This window comes from Camellia sinensis, chromosome 11 (assembly GCF_055761805.1).
Source record: "Camellia sinensis isolate YWXY chromosome 11, ASM5576180v1, whole genome shotgun sequence".
Lineage (NCBI taxonomy): Eukaryota > Viridiplantae > Streptophyta > Magnoliopsida > Ericales > Theaceae > Camellia > Camellia sinensis.
The window spans coordinates 45847415-45867813 of record NC_138971.1 but is presented as its reverse complement, the minus strand read 5'-3'; the positions used below and the strand labels follow the sequence as shown (position 1 = coordinate 45867813).

Sequence of the window (20399 nt, the reverse complement as noted above, 5' to 3'; positions counted from 1 at the left end):
CTTTTTTTTTTCAAAAAAAAAAGGTCCAAAACCACGCTGGCAAAGTTTTGCTTACAATAAAAAAACTTCACTGGCATAAAATCTTTGCTATAATCAAGCTCCAGGTCTATGCTACCAACAGGTATGTAACTTCTATTCACTCAAAATACCATACCGAATTTGTAGAAATCATCTTTCTTAAATATTCAATATTGAGTAATTACATGTTGTGCAAACTTTCCTTATTGATATGATACCTAACCTATCATATTATTCAAGCGACTATTGTTGAAGTTTCAAAATTTCAATCATTACATGACACTTTAGTAATAATAAAGTGTAAAAAATTGTCCCGTTTGTATAACATTTTCCTTCAATATTTGCTAAACTTGAAAAAGATCAATTTAAAACAATTCCTTGCAAGTCCCTCCAATTCAATGGCCAAATTCATCGAGATTCAGTAAAAAAAAAATGCAATTCAACTTGTGATACATTCTTACCATAAACTTCAAGAAGACAGACATTTAACCGATCTCAATGGGTTAACTGTGAGAAATGTTAAAAGGGAGTTGGCTTTTCAAATACACAGTTTCCTTTTCATACTAAAATATGTGCAGAGCAAAATCATAAGAGGAAATAAAAATATCGATACAAGTTGGCACAACATTGACTGCATGTGTTTTGGCTTTTAGTGTGACAAATACAGTGTGCCAATAATGATTGCAATCAAGGACATGAAATCAAAAACATGTGTCGAGTGTATAAACACAAAACCTTTTCTATTATCCCACCGAGTGCAAGTATTCGAAGCTTACCATTTTTTCCTAATCCAACGAAAAAGCTCCATTGCAATACCTGAATAAGCAACAAAACAAGTTGACAAATATGCTTTATCAGGATGTGTGTAACTCCAAAGTACATCCAGAACCATGAAGGAAACAACAAATTCAAATTTTGGGAATAAACTGCTGATGGCAATCAAGAACAAGTCGCAGAACATGAGAGAGAGAGAGAGAGAGAGAGAGAGAGAGAGAGACGTGTTTAATTCAAATTTTCAGCAATAATAGGGAATTCAATAAATAATTCAAGAACCCTCTAATACTATAACCAAAAAAGAATATAGCTAGTATCCAGTGCAATCCAATTTTAAAAGAATCTGAACACATTCACTCAGTGAAGAAAAGCTAGGAATTCCAGTAATTGCTTCCTAGAATGGAAAAGCATTTGGTTCAACACTACTATCTTTTCCCATATGGACGAAACACTAGCCACTAGTTTTTCTTTTGTTCTTGGTAATAAAACCTATCAGGCATCTTTCCAACTCCATGATCTTTGCTTCTGTTAATGTTTCTTCATTGACAAGTGCGATGTATACCCTACTGTGTTTTGAGTCCACATGCAATCTCTATCTCTACACACATACAAAGACATATCCTCCTGCTTCCATCATGCTTGGTTTTAATGTTTTACCATTTACACTCTATCCACGCCATGACAAAGGTCACATGTTTTACCATCTACCCATAATTATATCAAACCAACAACTCTGCTTGTATATTATTAAAGGCAATTAGCATTCTCCAATTATTTTAATCATGGTAAAATGGAAGCAGCAATCATTCATTGTAACTTTTTTGGTGTGCCATCCAATCAATTAGGTTGATTGCTATCTTTTATTCTGTGTCAATAATAAGATACTAAACCAACACAGTTTTCCTCCAGTTGATCTGATCATACATACTGTCCAAGCAAGAAAATTGGTGTCTTCAATACTCACATAACAGTGCTTCTGTGGCCACTTCATTCTATCACACTATCAACCAGTCGCCAGTCTAATTGTTAAAATGAAATATGTTCAAAAAAAGTCAAAATTTTAAAATAATCATGGTATAAAAAAAAATTCAACAATCTTCATACATTTCTCACTTCTTTTCTTTCTTTTCTTTTCTTTTCTTTTTTTAAATGAGTGGTACAGTTTTTCAGATTTCTTCCTTCGACAATAATTATTTCTCATTAAGAACATCGGCAGTTTCCAAAAAAAAACAAACTCACGAAACAAAAACAGAAACAAAAAGGCTAAAGTGGTTACTTCAGATAATAGGTCAGTATTAGTATATGCATATGACTAAATGCAGATATATATTAAACTTTTTCAGCACTCCAATATAAGGTTTACTTGATAAGCAGAACTGGTTGAACAGTTATCACTTTATTCCAGTTTACAAGAAGATTTTTTTTACCTCAACACCTGGAACTAATGCACAACCAACTCTTTTTTTATCATTGTGGAAGTGATTTAATTAAATTAAGATTTACTGTTAGTTGTTTCTTTTCCTGTTTTTCCCCTATTCCTTGTGTGGTGTGCATCTTTGCATAAGCTCAGGTTGAAACAAAAAACTCTTAAGCCTTAGTACAAAGTCAGTGACTCAACATAACAAAGGTTGTTAAGCTAGTTTTAGACAAATTGCTTAATTCTGTTCCACTAATGAGAGTCATAATAAACAAGTCAAACAGTCTAGGATCTGTTTTGGCATTTCATAGTTTTCCACTTCTGCGATGCAATCAAATCATAACAATTGCTTCGGCATTTTAACAAGCTGAAGGATGCTCCCTTTAACTTCAAAAGAGAACCAAAAGTTGTGGATGTCAAAAAGCATAGCAGAGAAATTATATCACCAAGCCATAAGAAAGCTAAGCAGCATGGACAAGGTGGGGTGGCGTGGCGTGATGTTGCGGACACCATGACGACGACAACAAAAAATCTAAAGTCGGACGCACTTCAAACATTTGAGGAATATGTGTCTATCATTGCTAGACAAAAATTTTTAAAAAAAAATTACAAATTTGAATAATCCAATGATAAAAGAAAAACATTGTACATGTATATCTATTGATGTAGGATAGGGCTGGATTTTGAAAACAAAGGTTCTTTGATGGCCTAAACAGTGAGTATTTTGAAGGTTTTAATGGTTAAATTGAAGGCTAATAGGTAGGGAAAGGGATTAGGGTTGATTTGAGGGTGATTGGATAAAGTTTTAAGGTTGAAAAGTGCACTCTTAGAGGGTTGTGAATAATAACTTGAGAATAGTAACTAGGGTATGTGGGCAAAGAAGAACAAAAAGAAGAAGATATGTCTAAGAATCACTCCTAGAATCCCTTACGTATCACACCTAGGGTTCGATTCATCACAATCTATAAAGAAGCTTTAAAAGTTCTGAAAATTCTCTAAAATATCAACTATATTAAATTATAAACATTACATAACTTTATATAGAATTAGAAGACTTCCTAAACAAACCAGAACAAAAGAAGGAAACTAATACAATACTTCCAAAATCAATTTACCCATGGACGACCCATATAGCCTATGTTACCAAATATGAAAATTACCAAAATACTCCTAACCTAAAAATCCTATAAAATATAAAGTAATCATAAAATAAGACTCTAATAATATTAGAAACATGATTTTGTTCCTATTAGTTTTTCTTTGAAATCATGCAAATTTCCAAATATCGCTACTTCTCTGAATTTACTCTTTTTTGAGCTTATTCTTTGAATTTACTCTTTCTTGAGCTTCTTCTTTGAATTTACTCTTTCTTGAGCCTCTTGTACTTTGCTTCATCTATTCTCCTCCTTTAGACTTTAATTTTAGTGTTACATTACATTTTGTTATTATCTTTAAATTAAATATTCATATATATGACACATAATATTTGTTTATCCTTATATATGACATATAAAAAATATATAAAACAAGATATTTTGCATGTCAACATGTCATGTCCCACAATTTTTGAAATTTTCCATGTCAATGTGTCCTTTGTCATGTCAATGTTTGTGCAACTTAGGAAGAAAGTACTACTTTGTTGAAGCATAAGAAGAAAGATTTACCTGTCACTAAACTTCTCAATAGCATCAGAGGCATAGAGAAGTGTCTCGTTCGCTTTCTCTAAAACCATATAAAGTTCCTTCCCTCTTGTAACCCGAGCAATCACCCAAGCATTGTTTTTTGCCCTTATGCATATTTCCAAATCCTTCTCACAGTTTGGGCCATCCAATTTTGCCCGACTCTTTTCCAAATCAACCTCCTCTCGAAGCTTACTTAAGGCAACCAAAGATTCCTGCAACATTTACTTTCTTGTTAGCATACCCTACATCGCAATTTGCTCATTTTCCATCGAAAAAATGAAAACAAGAAATTCCCAATTTGCTTATTTTCTTATTAGCATGCTCAACATTAAACTACAATAGGGTGTTCTTTTTTAATTTTCCAAGGATGTAACCAAGTAACCAAGGGTAGAAATCAATGACTAAGCAAAATAATTGAAGCTTTCCAGAGCCTGAATATTATAGCAGAGACAACCCCAAGAAAGAACCCACTAATTATACATCAAAAACACTTCATCAAATTCTCATACAGTTACACAGTTAATATCTCTACACCAGAGCGCTCATTCTTAATTTTTTTACGTGAAAAATGCTTCTAAGTAATCACAGTTGGGGGTGCAAATGAGCCGAGCCGAGCCGAGCCGAGCCAAGCCAGACAGTGTGTTCAAGCTCAGTTCAGTCCCTCAAGGGCCTAGGCTCGGTTCCCAATCATGACAAACCCAGCCACACATTGCACACTTGGCTCATAATTGTTTCACAAGCTGACAAGCCAGGCTCAACTCAATTATGTCAGTGAAACCATGAAAGACTATTGCAGGCAGGTGTGCATGAGAGAGTAAAAAAAGCTTAAGGACAAAGTCCACCATGTGACAAACAGTTTAAAGTAGATATAGACAAATATGTGCAAAAATTAATTTCTATCTTTTAAGTAAGACTAATTTTTTTTTTATTGGCAACGGAAGAAAAATTTATTTAAGTAAGAAAGATTACAACAAGCGGACAAGAAGTCCTCTACAAAAGAAGAAAGGACATCACCAATCAAAATAAAGAGACAATTTACAGATCACAAATTGCTATCCAATCTCCAGAAACCAAAAACAACAGAATCCCTTTAAACGGAATCGAAATAGAAGCCCAAAATGATGCCAAATGGCATACTCTTTCCCACAACAATGCCATGTCATCAAACTTGTCCTCAAAGATTCTTGCATTCCTTTCCAACCAAATAACCCAAAAGATTGAGAAGACAACACAATGCCACAACACTTTTGCTTTGTCCTTACCTCCAAGCCCCAGAACCGGAGTCATCCATTGGGCATCAATCAAATGAAAGAGATGATGCCAAAAATCCAAAGCCACATGATAAATAACCATTATACAAATAAGTTATAGCCACTACAAGCTCATGTTTGTAAGCCCAAATGGTGTTTTCATTTCAATTCCGTGCCATTCCAAAACCACTGTGCTAATTACCATAATGGCTTTGGCAAGGATACAGGTTAAGCAGCATAGAAAAAACAAAAATTTAATGCTGTGTTTGGTTGGGAGATTTGGGGAGGGATTTGGAAAGAGAAAGGGAAAAGGTGTGTGAAACTAGGTGAAATGTAGGTACATTTTATTCACATTTCACCTCACTTTTCCTTTTCCCTTTCCAAATCCCTCTTCAAATCCTCCAACCAAACACAGCGTAAAGTGATATATTTCTAAGAATTGATAAGTTCAAAATTCAAAATTCCTGTATCCACTCCACTAGTTCTATCTGGCTCCTCAATTTCTTCCAGTGTAGATGTGAAAAGTACATATTATATTCAATCAATAAAATGAAAACCACTCTTTAATTCATGACTACCCTATATACAATTAAGTCCTGCAAATAACTGATACAATTGCAACAGATAACAGTGTGATATATAGTAAATGCATCTTTGCAGCCAATACCGAGTAGACAGTGTAAGTAACAGAATTCACACTAGAGAAGTTCACACGACAAGCAAGACGCCAGAATGATGCCTATGCAACAACCAATTTGCTGATCTCGCATAGGTTTATTTCTCTTAACTCATAACCCATCCCAACAGGGTCAACAAAAGAACAGCTTTGGAACACAAATGAAAGGTGGGAATAAGCTGGTTGCTTGTCAGCCACTGCAGAAGCCACAGGCCTTCTGACAAATATCATTAAAGTGGAAACTAAGAAAAATATTTTCAAATTAATGATGAACTTTGCATCATTAAAAAATAAATGTATAAACTTTTCCATGAAGTGATAATATTTTTTAAAATTACCACTGAAATGCTATTTCCCCTAATATAAATTGGATTTTAAGCAAAGCGCAAGCCTACAGGTTGTGGCATTTCAATCATTTACGTAAAGCTATATTCACTTAATTAATACTTTTTTTTCACTGTACACTATCAATTTCTCTTTATCTACTTCAAGAGCTGAGGGCATCTGGAATTACTTCACCAGCCCTTCAGCCTAGCACTTCTTATACCTTGCAAATGTGATTACTACATTTACAATGTATCAAACGTAGACTACAGCTCAGAATGGAAAATTGGCACCTATGCAATTCAGTCTAGCTGCCTCTTGGAACAGTAAATAGCAACATGTCCAAAACACATCCACTATGAATGTAAAAACAGCAATCTCTTTTCATGATGTGAGAAGAAAGGAAGGAGTTGTTTAAACTTGAAGATCTCTAATGCTTAAACCTACCTGCTCTAAATAGACACAGAACTTTCATGGCCCAACAAGAATAGTAACTCATTGGAATTGAACCAAATTCCTGTGCCCAACTACCATAAGTTTCGGGCATTAACTAGTTTACAGTTGCAGTAATACATGGAAGCATGGACCAACTTCTGCAAAGGCATGTTAAACCACACAAAAATGATATTACTGAGCTAGCAGACGACAATTGCTGACCTTCGTTAGTGTTGTCACTTTTGCAGGTGGAGAAGCCCTAGTTACATTTCTGTCACCATCCACTAGTAAATAACGGTACCCACTCACATGATACGCATTCTCCCCACCCCATCCTTTTGATAATTTTTCCTCAACTTTGAAAATCTTTAGTGATGCCTGCCAGATTTAGAAATTAAAGAAAAAAATATTAGCACAAAGAAATGCTAATCGTTAAACACTATGTTATAAAATCTATGATTTGCCAAAGAAAGGGAAATGAAATTACTTAATTTTCTATGACTAGCTAAACAAAATAATAATTCTTTTGGAAAATGCCTACTCATTTTCATCTCACTTTGTCAACACAACCAAACAAAATAAGAAATATAGCCTCTTTCATTTAACTTTTCTTTTCCTGTCGCTTCCCTTTCATTGTCATATAATCATATTACTCTATTGGATCAAAAACTAGAAGCCGGCGAATTTGCTGAAGCATAAAAGAGTTCAATCAGACAAGCTTTCAAAACAACCATTTATGGTTGCATTTATCAAATGATATATAAATATAGATATAGATATATGGAGAGAGAGAGAGAGAGAGAGAGAGAGAGAGAGAGAGAGATTTCAATGAGAAAAACCAAAAAGGGATTTGTTGTAAATTGGCATGCTGCATAAAAATGATGAAGTTCAAATAAGTGCATAATGCTAAAGAATCAAATATTTATAGCATATGGCAACAAATTTCGAGTCAACCCTAAGTAACTGTGATATAGCTTTTGATTGCATTGATTTCAGTTGTCATCTGATTATATTAGATTGACATTCATAATTGTTAGATCACCACTAGTACTAAAAGCTTAAGTTGAACCATAATGCAAATCGAGAACAAATGCAAGCGTAAAGACTTGAACTCAAAACCTCACCCAACCTAAACTTTGATGCCATGTTAGATCACTACTAGTCTCAAAAGCTTAAACTATTAAGAAATGGATCCAACATTGTATATCAGGCTATCCAATAGTAATGTCAAAAATAATTTCAAACGTATCAAAAGTATGCATACTAGACTATGGCCCCGTTTAGAAACTTAGTTTTTTAGCCAAAAAGCCACTACAAGTTGTCAAATCACTCTCTCTACTTTTCTGCACATCTTTTTGTAAAAAACCACTAGAAAGGCCAATTCCCAGACAACATGAGTAGACTAGCCATGGTTGAGGGGTTGAGCGGCTACTGTCCACATGGGGCCATCTGGGCTTTGACCAATTTTTACTTGAAGACAGTTTGGCAAAAAAAAAAAAAAAGAAGGAAAAATGGAAGAAGAAGCATTTAAAAAGAGTTGACCATGAAAGGCCAAAATTCTTCTAACTCCTCTGTCTTCCTTTCTTTTTTAACTAATAAAAGTGTGTTTTAATGGACTTCATGTGTGCTTTTAATTGACATGCCTCTTACAGATTTTCACACCTAACTGTGCCTTTACTTTTTCCAATTCTTTACTTATGTGTCCAGATCTTAGTTGCACGAAGCGGGAGCGGGAGCGGGGGCGGGAGCGGGGGCGGGAGCGGGGAAACGTAGCCATTTAGAGGAGTCGTAAATTAGGAGCGCTTATATATTATTTTTATTAATTATATTTTATTTATTATAATAAATAATGAATAATAAATTATGTTCAAATAAATAAAAAATAAAAATTAGATCTTTTATTTTATAAATTTTTTAACTTTTTTTTTTATTATATATGATTTAAATAGATTTCTTTTAAATAATTAGATGATTTATTTTATTTATTTTATGTTAAAAAGTTAGGAATAATAAATTTTAATAAATAGTTTTTTATTTTAGACAGAAGAATTATATTATCTATGACAAATTATATTATATATGATAAATATTATATATATTAAATATAATAAATTATATTATATTATATATATATGATAAATTATATTTATGTTATATAATATAAAACGGAGAGGGAGAGGGAGGGAGAATAGAGATCGAGAGAGAGAGAGAGGGAGAACAGAGACGAGAGAGGGAGACGAACAGAGAGACGAAGCAAACAGAGACGAGAGAGGGAGACGAAGAGAGAGACGAAGCAAACAAAGGCGAAGAGAGACGAAGCAAACAAAGGCGAAGAGAGACGAAGAGGAGATCGAGACTGAGAGAAGAGAGAGCGACAAAGACAGTCGAGATCGACCGTGAGAGGTCTCAGCCCTAATCGCGATTCTTTCGCATTAGAAGCGCGATTCTTGTGCGATTCTTCCTTGGAAGCGCAAAATCGCGCTTCTTCCTCAGAAGCGTGAGTCCCTTCCACGATTCCTGCTACTAAGGTCCAGATCATATCTGGACAGGTCTCTTGCACATTATAGCCTCTAGAACTTGAAGGAATATAATCCATTTGACCTCCAAGTATTTAATTTCCAAATGTGAGCTTGTTCACCCAAGTTGCTTCAAATGTATACAACCATAAAAATGAATGGGAAGGGAATTGTGAATGAAATAGAAGGTAAAAAAAAAATTCACAAATCCTTTCTCATTTCTTTTCCCTTCACAAATCTCTCTATAAATCCAACGTTCAAACACAACCTAAAATGAATGTGGCATCATTCCTGATTACATTGCTAATAGAAATGAATGCATTTTTCCTCTTTTTTTTTCTTTTTTGTTCTTTGAATGAGTAGAAATGACAGCATCCATGCAATGAATGAAAACCAAATAACAAAGATTGCAACCCAAAGAATGCATAGTAACCATATATTCAGCAATAATAATGAACAGAATTTCTCTGGCAAGTGACAAGTAAATAAACAATCTCAAGAGATGAAGAAAATGTCAATAAGATGCTATGTGTGGTATGAAATGTGTGCATATAACTTTTTTTTTTATCCAGAGTAATATATAGATCCACAGAGAAACACTGTAGACAAAAAAAACCTAGAGGCTTAAATCTTTTAGATGGCAAAAGAAAGGTTTTAAAAGGATATGACTTAGTAAGAAAACTTAATTATGCATTCACTAGACTTACTAAAAAAATGTGACCTAATTGCAGATGAATTGTAGAAAGACTAGTATAATTCTTAAAATTGATATGACATGGCAAGATATACCACTGTCGAAGAGTTCAATACCAGACATTTTAATAGCTACAAAATAGGAGACTCACATTTTCAAGAACTTGCTGCTTCACCATGGAGATGCCTTGCTCCCTGTTAAGAATGGAAGTGGTAGGAATTAGAAGGATCAAGGTAAGGTTTCTATGCTGAAAAGCACAGAGATACATTCTCTCCTCCGTTTGCTGAAGCCAAATTGTTGGAGTGGTAGGAACCACACTACCAGCCTCTGCATTCCAAATATCAGTGACAAGAAAACCATCATTCCCTTTGGTCCACTTGTCATGCTGCAAGGGCCTTGCAACACGATAATTGCGATCTCCACCAGAGGAGGTATCAGGTGAATGATAAAATTGCTCCAAAACTGCACCAGTGTTTGCTGAGATAGATCCAGGGGCGGCATGAGATGAGACACTTCCTTTGCGTAAATAGGACCAAGAACTCACCCCAGAGGATAGAGCACGTGGCGTCAACCTTAGGACAGCATATGTAAATACGTTTATAGTGTCCTCCTGACAAAAATTTGTGATGATGATTAGCAATCACAATGAAAGTACCCTGCATTGGACCCTATCAGAACTCTGAAACAAGAATATTATATAATCCCTAACCACCTAAGAAGCACATATACAAACAGATGCCATGCTATACAGGCATATTGACATGGCAATTTAAAAGAAAAAAATAATTAGGACAGGATATGGCAGGGACATGATAATAAATAAATATATTTTATATATAATGAAAATAATAAGAACTTCTTATTTTATGTTACAAATACATCTTTATTTTATTATATCAAAACAGTTTTCACATTCTATATTTTGAAAAACAAGTGTGAACTAAAAATCCTAATATCTATTGTAGAAAGATCTACTCATAAATAAATTGAAAGTTTTAGGCCTCAGAAATCCTACAATAAAAAATAAAAATAAATAATGGGGGAATAATAGGGATAAATCCAAATTGTTTAGATATTGTTAAAATTCACCTACTACACACCTACCACTACCACCTACTACACACTCACCTACTTCACCTACTCCTCACCTACTCCATACCTACTACACACTCACCTATTCTCTTCCCACATACTCTCTTCTATATATAGGAATCATTGTAATATATACAATATATATCAATCAATAATACATCAATTTTTACATGGTATCAGAGCAGGTTTAGAACCTAATATTTTCGCTTCCCCGGCGGGCGGCAACCTCACCTTAGCCGCCCGCCGGGACTCAACCTAGTCCGCTAAAATTGTCTACACATACCTTGAAATTTCTTCGAGTCCACCACTTTCAATTTTTTCTACACCGATGCTCCTCCTTCCGCCACCAGCTACACCGTCCTCCACATCATCAGCGATCTCGTCTCCCTCCTCCTCGTTGTGCAAAAGCGTCTCGAAAACCACCGCTTTGGACACAAGTAGTCGTCACAGATTCTTCTGAATTCATCGATGGTGTCCCGGGTCGCCGCTTTTTAGGTGAGGACTGAAAATTCAGTGCTCCTCCGCTGCCGCCGGACTTGCCCATGAGAATTTCTTGCCCTGGAGTAACCTTCTTCCAACCTCTTTGACCACAGACCAAAAAATTATATCTTCTGGAACAAGCTTCCCTTGGTTCACAGCATTCGCAATCTGTTTATAGATGGAGGAGTGAGGGTGGAGCTCTTGCAAAATTGCTAAAACAGCAAAACCCATGAAAGGGGAGTACATCACCAGCAGCTTATCTGATGCCTTGTTGGACCTCATCAATTCTGATAATATCGCAGCCATGGAAGTAAAAGCGGAGGCGCCATAGATCAAGCAAGTGGTGGGAAACCAAGACTTGCCAGCCAAAATGGCGTAAAGATTGGCGAGACAGAGGGGCCACTGGAAAAGCAGCTCGAGCCAAACAAGACCCACAAAAAAAAAAAAAATTGGGCTTATCGGTGAACAAGTAATCGCCATATTCGCTGGTGTACCAGAGCTTGAGATCGACGAGAACCTTAGGGAAGAGATCTACAGAAAGGCAAGTCTGTCCGTCAATGAGTGGCGCAGCAAGAGCGATCACAGTGAATACGAGGAAGAGTATTGGGTCTACAAGCTTAACCAAAGCACCCATTACAGATCTCTCAATCTCTCTCTCTCTCTCATCTCCGGCCTCCTCAACCTGAACCTCTCCAACAATGGGTTCAACGAAACCTTCCCTCCTCTGCTGGTTCAACGAAACAAGTTTGATGTTGGTACATGGGGAAGTGGACTCACGTGGGTGGTAATTTGGCCCACGGTTTTGCTCAAAACCAGCATATAGTTTCAAAGACGCACAGAGATGCTCCACTTTTGCTGCCCAGACAACAATCTTCTTTTCTTTTTCCTTTTATTTATTTATTTATTTTTTTTATCTCCTTTTTTGAAACTATAATCATCTCTTCCACCAAAACATCTTTCACGTAAATATCCATCATCTCTTCTTTTCTTTCTTTTTCTTTTCTTTTTATTTATTTATTTATTTTTATTTTTATTTTATTATTATTATTATTATTATTATTATTATTATTATATATATTTTTTTTCTTTTCTTTTCTATCTCTATCTATATCTATGTCCATTCCAACCACTTTTGATTTTTCACCATTTTCTTTTATTTCATTCCACCAAAAAAAAAAAAAAAAAAAAAAACACCAACAATCCATTCACACCCCACTCGTTTTCCTTCCCACAAACTTGTCATTTCTTCTTGCCGGGATCAACCCCAATCCCAATTTTACACAAAAAAAAAAAAAAAAAAAAAAAAAAAAAAAAAAAAACAACAACAACAACAACAACAACAAAACCAACAACAACCACACACACAACACCCTCCCTCCCCAGGAGGGATTTTTCTTTACCCTTCTCTACTCTACTGCAGGTCTCTTCTTTTTGCCTCCATCCTGAGCGGCCCTTGACGTTGTTGCCTCCGTGTTTCCCACTCCACTGGGCACGATCACTACTCCCTGCTCCTCCACTGCAGCATATGGCGGACCTCCAAATCGGAACATAACGGTGGCCTTCCGCTTCAGCTCCTTATTTTCCGCCTTTAGCACACTTATCTCTGCTCGCGCATCCTTATACATGCGCTGGAGCAGAGCCAGTTGGGCGTTTAAATGCTGCACCTCATTTGTCCTACTCTGCAGCCGATGCGACAAGTTTGTGACCGCAGTCATGGTTTCCACACATGACTTCAAAGTATACTGATTGGCTTCAATATCCGTTTGCACTGCCATTTTTTGCTCCACCGACCGCATCGGAAAGTTCAACGGAGCAAAACCAGAGGTGTTTGGTTGAGGTTCACGGGCCACCGCACCAGTTATCTCTCCTGTTGACTCGTTGAGGTCGGGAAAGAGAGTGAGCAGACCACGGGAAGATGAGGCCATGTTCTGGGTAGCTGAACGGGAAGAAGAGGCCATGTTTTTTGGGTTGCAGAGTGTTTCCGAGAAGGGTTGGATACAGAGTATTTACAGATTGTTTCAGAATGACAAGTTCAGAGGTTTCAGTCTGGTTTGGTTTCCACCGCCTCTGCATTGGTTTATATTGACACTGACGACGCGGCCGACACGCCGCTCTGTCGCTCACGTGCCTCGCCGCGTCTCCGGCTCACCTTTTGATGACGCTTTCTGTCGGGCACGACTTTTGATGAAGTGGGCGCGCCTTTTGAGGGCGCAACTTTTGATGGCACGCCTTTTTATGGATTGGGCACGCCTTTTGATGGCACGCCTTTTGAAAGATTGGGCACACCTTTTGAGGGTGTGACTTTTTAGGGGTCCGACAAGACTCTGTAAACTGTCCCGACATTGATTCCGGTTAGTTTCTACAAGGGTCCAGCAAGACTCCGTAAACTGTCACAACAACTGTCATAACACCTTTTGAGGGTGCGACTTTTTAGGGGTCCGACAAGACTCTGTAAACTGTCCCGACATTGATTCCGGTTAGTTTCTACAAGGGTCCAGCAAGACTCCGTAAACTGTCACAACAACTGTCACAACATTGTCTGCTACAACGGTCCGACATGACCCCATAAACTGTCTTCTACATCGGTCTGACACCGCCATCCAGTGTCCTCTACAACGTTATGACACCACCATCCAGTGTCTTCACCAATGGTCTGACACGACCATACAGTGTCTCCTATCCTTTTTTATTTTTATGTATTTTCTTGTTTTGTTACTCTCTCCAAACTCAAGTTGGTTAGTTCCTATCCTCCTTGAGTTTGGCGGGGGCTGTTAAAATTCACCTACTACACACCTACCACTACCACCTACTCCTCACCTACTACACACCTACCACTACCACCTACTACACACTCACCTACTTCACCTACTCTCCACCTACTCCTCACCTACTCCATACCTACTACACACTCACCTATTCTCTTCCCACATACTCTCTTCTATATATAGGAATCATTGTAATATATACAATATATATCAATCAATAATACATCAATTTTTACAGATATTTTAATCATTTGCCTCCAATTTTTATTCTTGAAATTTGTGATGTTTTTCAAGTACATCTAAGCGATGGACATACATGTTTTCAACTGCCCAAAGTGTGTTCAGTTCTATAAAAATATAAAAACTGATATAATAGGTTTGCACATGTGTCCAACATGTACATAAAAGTGTCCAATGAAAGGCGGTGTCTAACAAGGACACAACACCTTAGAAGTGTTCATGCTTCATAGCTAGCCATTTTCTCAGCTTTAAGGAAAATCAGCTGGCTCAAGATGGCCTGGTAGTAAAGATATAATATTACACACACACACACACACACACACACACAAAAATGAAAGAAAGAGGCAATCGAGATGAAACCATACAGGGGAAAGAGTTGTGGACACTAGCAGGTCCTGAAACAAGATCAGTGAGTAGCACGGTGTATTCCCAGCACATGATTCCAATACTCTGACCAGTGACTGCCAAAAGCAGACATAATCAATCAAAATATGCATGAAGAACATTTTGACCAAATTTTGGAGTACCCGAACAAATTATATATTCCCGCTATTTTTACTTTTTTTAGTACTTGTGTGAGTTCCAATCAGACAAAGCATGTGATTAAAAAGAATATGGTAGTGTCAATGGAATATCTTTTACTTGACACACAAGAAGAATCATTTCCACTGCACCAAATGATCTTTTGAATTAGTCAAAACAAAAGTATTCAGTTTATAGTGGCATCATTATTTGAATAAAGTTTTACAGTAAAAACTGCATTTGATTGTCATAAAAGCAAGAAACCACATCAAAAGATGGAGATATTATTACTGAATTTTTTCTTGTGCTCTTCCGTAAAAGCCAAACACAAAGCAAATTTAAATCTCATAAGAAATAAGTAAAATTGCAAACGATAGTATGGCACTTTGATTCTTACAAAGCATTTGAAGCCTTATAGCTTCAGAACAAACCCGCAATAATTAAATAGTGGCTACAAAATCTCATAAGGAATAAGTAAAATTGCAAACAATAGTACGGCACTTTGATTCTTACAAAGCATTTGAAGCTCTATAGCTTCAGAATTAACCAGCGATAATTATATAGTGGCTACAAATGAACTGAAGGACCTTTGAGGGTATTGAGTTACCAAGTTTCAGATTTGATAGGATCTATGCTACTTTCTCTATTTCTTTGGGTAAGAGAGGACTGTCCATCTCTTAGTAGCAGCAGGGGCCTTGCTCCTTGATCCCAAGCCTTGCTCCTACCCCCACTCTTGCTCCCAATCTTAAACTCTTCTATAAGGCCCTCGCACCCCCGTCCTCTCGCCCTTGCCCCCACCCCCACTTCATGCAACTATGGTCCATTTTATGTGTTGTCTTCTGTCCAATTTATTGAGATTTGGCCATGCCCATAAATATTTAGCTTTTTATTTGGGCTTTTATTTGAACAGGGTTCACCCCCTTATGACTTACTGTTTTAATATTAATTTATTGGGGAAAAAGTAGCAATATGAATTGTCTGGTGCTTGTGGGACAGGGAACTTGTGCTTGAGGACAATTCAGGTGAGCCAAAGGCACCTGGAGTCTGGACACCTCATTAGTGGCGGCGGCGGCGGCGGTGGTGGTGGACATGCTAAACTTTCTCTTATGCTAAACTAAACATTAACACTTAGTTTTATATATCACCTCACCCTAGATGAAATGAACTGATGGGATGGTTCACAATAGTTGAGAATCTGTGGGGTTAGTGGCAGTGACCGAAAAAAACCAAACCTATACACATAAATGAACCTGTTCAGTGCCCCTGTGCTCAAAGGAACATAATAGCATCCACACAAATGAACAAAAATCTAAATTGACCAGAGAACCAATAATTGTCATAAGGTACATCAGCACACAGTCCTCTATAAACGCCATGTGTAAACATAAAAGACAGTGGGATGCATTGATGGAATTCTACCCTGGAAAATGACCAGTGTAAGCTTTCCATTGAAATCCAAGCAAAAAAGCATCTCAATCACTAGCAAACCTAAGCAGCTTTGTAAGTTTTATTCAGGTGTATGTATTTATTCAGGTGTATGTATCCCATGGCAAATTCGGAGAGGCGAAGGCATTTACACACTTTGGTACAGAAATAAATGAAAACTCCTAAATACAAACCTGAACTTCAATTGCAGCTTCACGTCCAACAGTCAACATCTGTACAGTTCCACGTTCCTTTAAAGAGTCACGAAAATTAGGTAACTGAAGTTTCTTCCCAATAAGAAAATCTGCCTCAAAGAGAAGAATCATATGTAAGGAATGAGAAACATCAATTTCAGCATTGCTCCAGTAGCATAAATCCAATGGAAATCATCTGATACAGCAACTTCAGCATTACCCCAGCAGCAGAAATCCAATGGAGACCGCTTTTGAAATGCTGACAATTAGTGACTAACAGTAAAATATTTTGAACTACAGAATACAGAATACAGAATAATAGATTTCTAGAATCTTAAATAGCATAAATTAATGCCTTACCACCTAAATAATCCATGATGAAAGAATACAAATGAGAACGGATAAGACCGCCACCAGGCTCTTTATCAAGCAACGCTCTTATAGCTCCATGAAACATCACGAACAGGGAGTGTACTTCCTTAAGAACCCTACGCAATGCATCAACCCGCCATATGGCTTCTGACTCCTTACTTTTCTCCACTATCTAAAACAGTTCAGAAACTAATTAAACTACTAAGGATGAAGAAGAGTATGAAGCAACAACATTCATATACATTTTCCTATTAAAAAAATGTGAGGATCAAACCATATGAGAAAAACATATATAAGAAATTCACATGTTACATCTTCCAGGGGGAATTAACAAAGACATTTTCCAGAGAGACCAGTCAACAACTTCAAAGGTCCACAGCTACAAGAGAATCTTTCAAGTGGTTATAGCACATAGATGGACAGAAGGAAAACTGTATACCCTCGTACATGCAGCAAAGAACCTTCTTGGGGAAGCATGATGGTTTAAGCATTTGATAACCAGGACTATGTTCCTTTGGATCCTTGCAAGTTACAATAACTGGTAGACATACTACATTAATTATTTGAAAATAAAGTTTAAAAAAAAAAAACAAAAAATTGTGGACTCTGATACCGTGGCATTTGCAAGTCTTTGTACACAGTTATATTGACAAGCATTGGGCAAGTGTTGGGTATTTATTGAGTGAGCAAGATTAACTAGTAAGAAGATAAAGAAACTGAGTGCATTGGGTGAATACTTGAAGAATATGAATGATTATGCTAGTACAAGGACCAGCTCTTGATGTAGAAAACTAGGAGATTTAATACAGCAAGATAGGTCAGCTACACAATTACTGTTGACAAGCATATACCAATGACAATATTAAATAAATATTTAATCATACTAGCCAAGGTCATTATTCATTAGCCATATTGTTTAAAATGAACAGATACCGCACCATCACCATCCAGATATCTGGCTCTGGCTCGTAAAAAACATGAGAATGCCCCTCTGCTTCTATGACCTCACAAGCAGCCTCTGGAGAGAAAATTCTGTAGGAAGATAACATTATGTTTTTGACAATAACAATAATAGAAAGTGCAAACAATTTTACAATAATTTTCTTTAATGCTAAATACAAACTGAAACAATCCATTTCGTTTTCCCCGGCATTTTAAGGAAAGAATTATAACCTATGGAATCATGCCATTACAAAAAGAACAAACAAAATTACCACTTCAGCCTACCAAGAAACCTTCACAAACAGAATTTCAGCAGCTAGAACAGTTTTTTCATATTTCTCTAATTCAAAAGTTTATTCAGATTGTCTTTTAATAATTATTTCTTTTGTCAGTACCTCAAATACACAATTATTTTTCGAATTTTCAATATGCATGCACCTTGAAAACTTCTACTACCTCTTTAGATGCAATAGGACTTGGTCCATGGTGCATATGATTCCTAAACATTTCAACAAGAAGTTTCAGAAGTACATACAAATATCTGCAAGTGTGTTGTACGTATATGGAATTTAAGAGCCATGATTACCAAAAAGAAACAAAAGAAATGAAATCTCACTATCCCAGCTATATAATCTTCGACAAGAAAAAAATAAGCAATTCGGTGTATCATTTAAAGCCTCCTTTGCCATCATCATCACTACAAAGACAATCCTTTGTCTGATTTTATCACTTCTATAGAAATATGTACGACAAGTAACCATGTAGCTACTCACCTTGTAAAAGTGATAAGTCCTTCACTGAGTCCAATCACAGAAAGTTGTGTTGCAAAGGGCAAATCAGCAGGAAAGAAAAACAAAATCTTGTCCAGCTCCTGCCCTTCATGTTGTCCTCTTCTCAAATCAAATATGCTAAACTTTATCATTTCATTGACAGTTGCAACAGATGACAACCCCATTGTACTTTCCAATCATACACCTTGATGCCAAAAATAAGATAGAAAATAATATAACAAACAGATAATAGTACATAGTGAGATGATATTCAAAAGGGAAAAATAAAAATAAAATAAAATAACCCATAGATCCTATATCATCCAATTGTAATGTCAGAGTAAACCAAAATGAAAGGCCTTAACTAACAAAAAGCATTTAGGTGGATGGTTGTAATGCTGGCTGCTGCTTTATTCATACTCATTTCTCCCTACTTACACGAAAGTAATCCTCTACTTCGGTCCGGTAGGAGGCGTCTAATAGTGGAAAGTGTGAAGCCTGCAGCCTACTCCTATTATAGGACGGGCGGGAGGAACTCTAGTTTAACTTGGCAAACGGTGTCCCGTTCCATAGTCGACTCCAAGGTGGCATTGTTTGTGTGGAAGGTGCTTGATGAAATCTTGATCTTTGATAAATTATTAGGAGCCGGTTTATTCTTGATTTTTCTTGCATTAAAAACCGATATGCTGATTCGGAAAACCATCTTTTGCTTCATTGCCCTGTGGGCTATGAAACATGAGGGGTATTGTGGAAAAGCCTTAAAAAAAAAACTACAATATGGATACGGCTAGGCCGATAATTTTTTTTATTTTTATAATTTATAGTTAAAGGATCCAAACTACAAAAGAAATAGAAGAATTACAAAACAAAGTATGATTTGTAACAATCAAATAACAACTCAAAAAAAACATCAAACAGTCTGAAAGTAACAACAAATTATACATCAGCATATGAACTCTAAGATAAAATCTAATTGTTTCTTTCTTTTTCTTTTTCTTAGATTTTAAATTTATTAGTTTTTATTTCATGTAATTTTGATTGCGTATAATAACAGGAAGCAAATGAATTGTTTCTTTGAAAAAAAAAACATATCGAAAAGAGGGGAGAATCGAAGCAAGAAGAGAGAGAGAGAGAGAGAGAGAGAGAGAGAGAAGAGGAAATGATGAAGAATCTTACCTGAATCAGGTGTCGGACTCGTCGAACGGCTGCGAATGGTGGCTGCGAAAAAAAAGAAACAAAAAAGACGATGAAAATCGGAGTAGGATAAGAAGGAGGAAGCGGAGAGAGGAACTGAGTGTGATCTGATCTCTGTCTGTAATATGTTAAACCTAATTGCTCTGCTACCCTTCAATTTTTCAAAATATATTTTTTCACCCTGCCATATCGAATCGGTACTCGATGACTATGCAAAATACCCTCCAATCTGCTAAAATTATATTGATTCGCATCAATCATACCACTCTATCTATTAACTGCCATTTAAATTTTAAAATTTAGAATTAATTATCAAAAAGTCCTGTCTACATATATTTGGTGGTAACTTAGGTCCTGTCAAAAAGTTTTTGAACCAATAAGTCTGATTTATAGGTAAAAAGATGTTTTGCCCTTTAATCCCAAAACTAAGAATGTTCTCAATTTTCAAAACCAAAAATGATCCAGAGCTCGAAACTCTACGGCTCGAAACGGCTTGAATTTTTTTTTCCTTTTTCAAGCAAAGGAGCTCTGCACAAACAGAGGGAAGAGGAGAGGAGAAAGAGGGAGAGAAGAGAGGAAGAAGAGAGGAGAAGAGAAAGAGGAGGAGACAGCACCAC

The 20399-nt window shown here is 36.4% G+C and overlaps 1 protein-coding gene across 2 annotated transcripts; it reads right to left on the bottom strand.

Annotated features, from left to right (window-relative positions):
* Positions 1–502: 502 nt before the first annotated feature.
* LOC114280621 (vacuolar fusion protein CCZ1 homolog B-like) lies at positions 503–19958 on the bottom strand. Of its 2 annotated transcripts, XM_082893848.1 has the most exons (11): positions 19765–19934; positions 18592–18793; positions 17815–17908; positions 16865–17048; positions 16725–16763; positions 16505–16614; positions 14729–14824; positions 9938–10396; positions 6799–6954; positions 3874–4103; positions 503–834 (listed from the first exon to the last, which is right to left on the bottom strand). In XM_082893848.1, exons 2-11 carry the CDS (start codon positions 18771–18773, stop codon positions 804–806), a joined length of 1581 nt encoding a protein of 526 aa, XP_082749974.1. In that variant the 5' UTR covers positions 18774–18793; positions 19765–19934; the 3' UTR covers positions 503–803. The 2 variants fall into 2 exon arrangements, with proteins under 2 accessions (XP_082749974.1, XP_082749975.1); XM_082893849.1 differs by lacking the exon at positions 16725–16763 and having other exon boundaries at positions 19765–19958.
* Between the last annotated feature and the right edge of the window lie 441 nt (positions 19959–20399).

Coding starts and splice junctions, on each gene's coding strand:
- LOC114280621 (XM_082893848.1), bottom strand. CDS start 18,773: ATGGGGTTGTCATCTGTTGCAACTGTCAATGAAATGATAAAGTTTAGC. Junction 17,049..17,814: donor CAGATATCTGGATGGTGATG/GTGCGGTATCTG, acceptor GAACTGTTTTAG/ATAGTGGAGAAAAGTAAGGA. Junction 16,615..16,724: donor ATTGGATTTCTGCTGCTGGG/GTAATGCTGAAG, acceptor TCTTTGAGGCAG/ATTTTCTTATTGGGAAGAAA.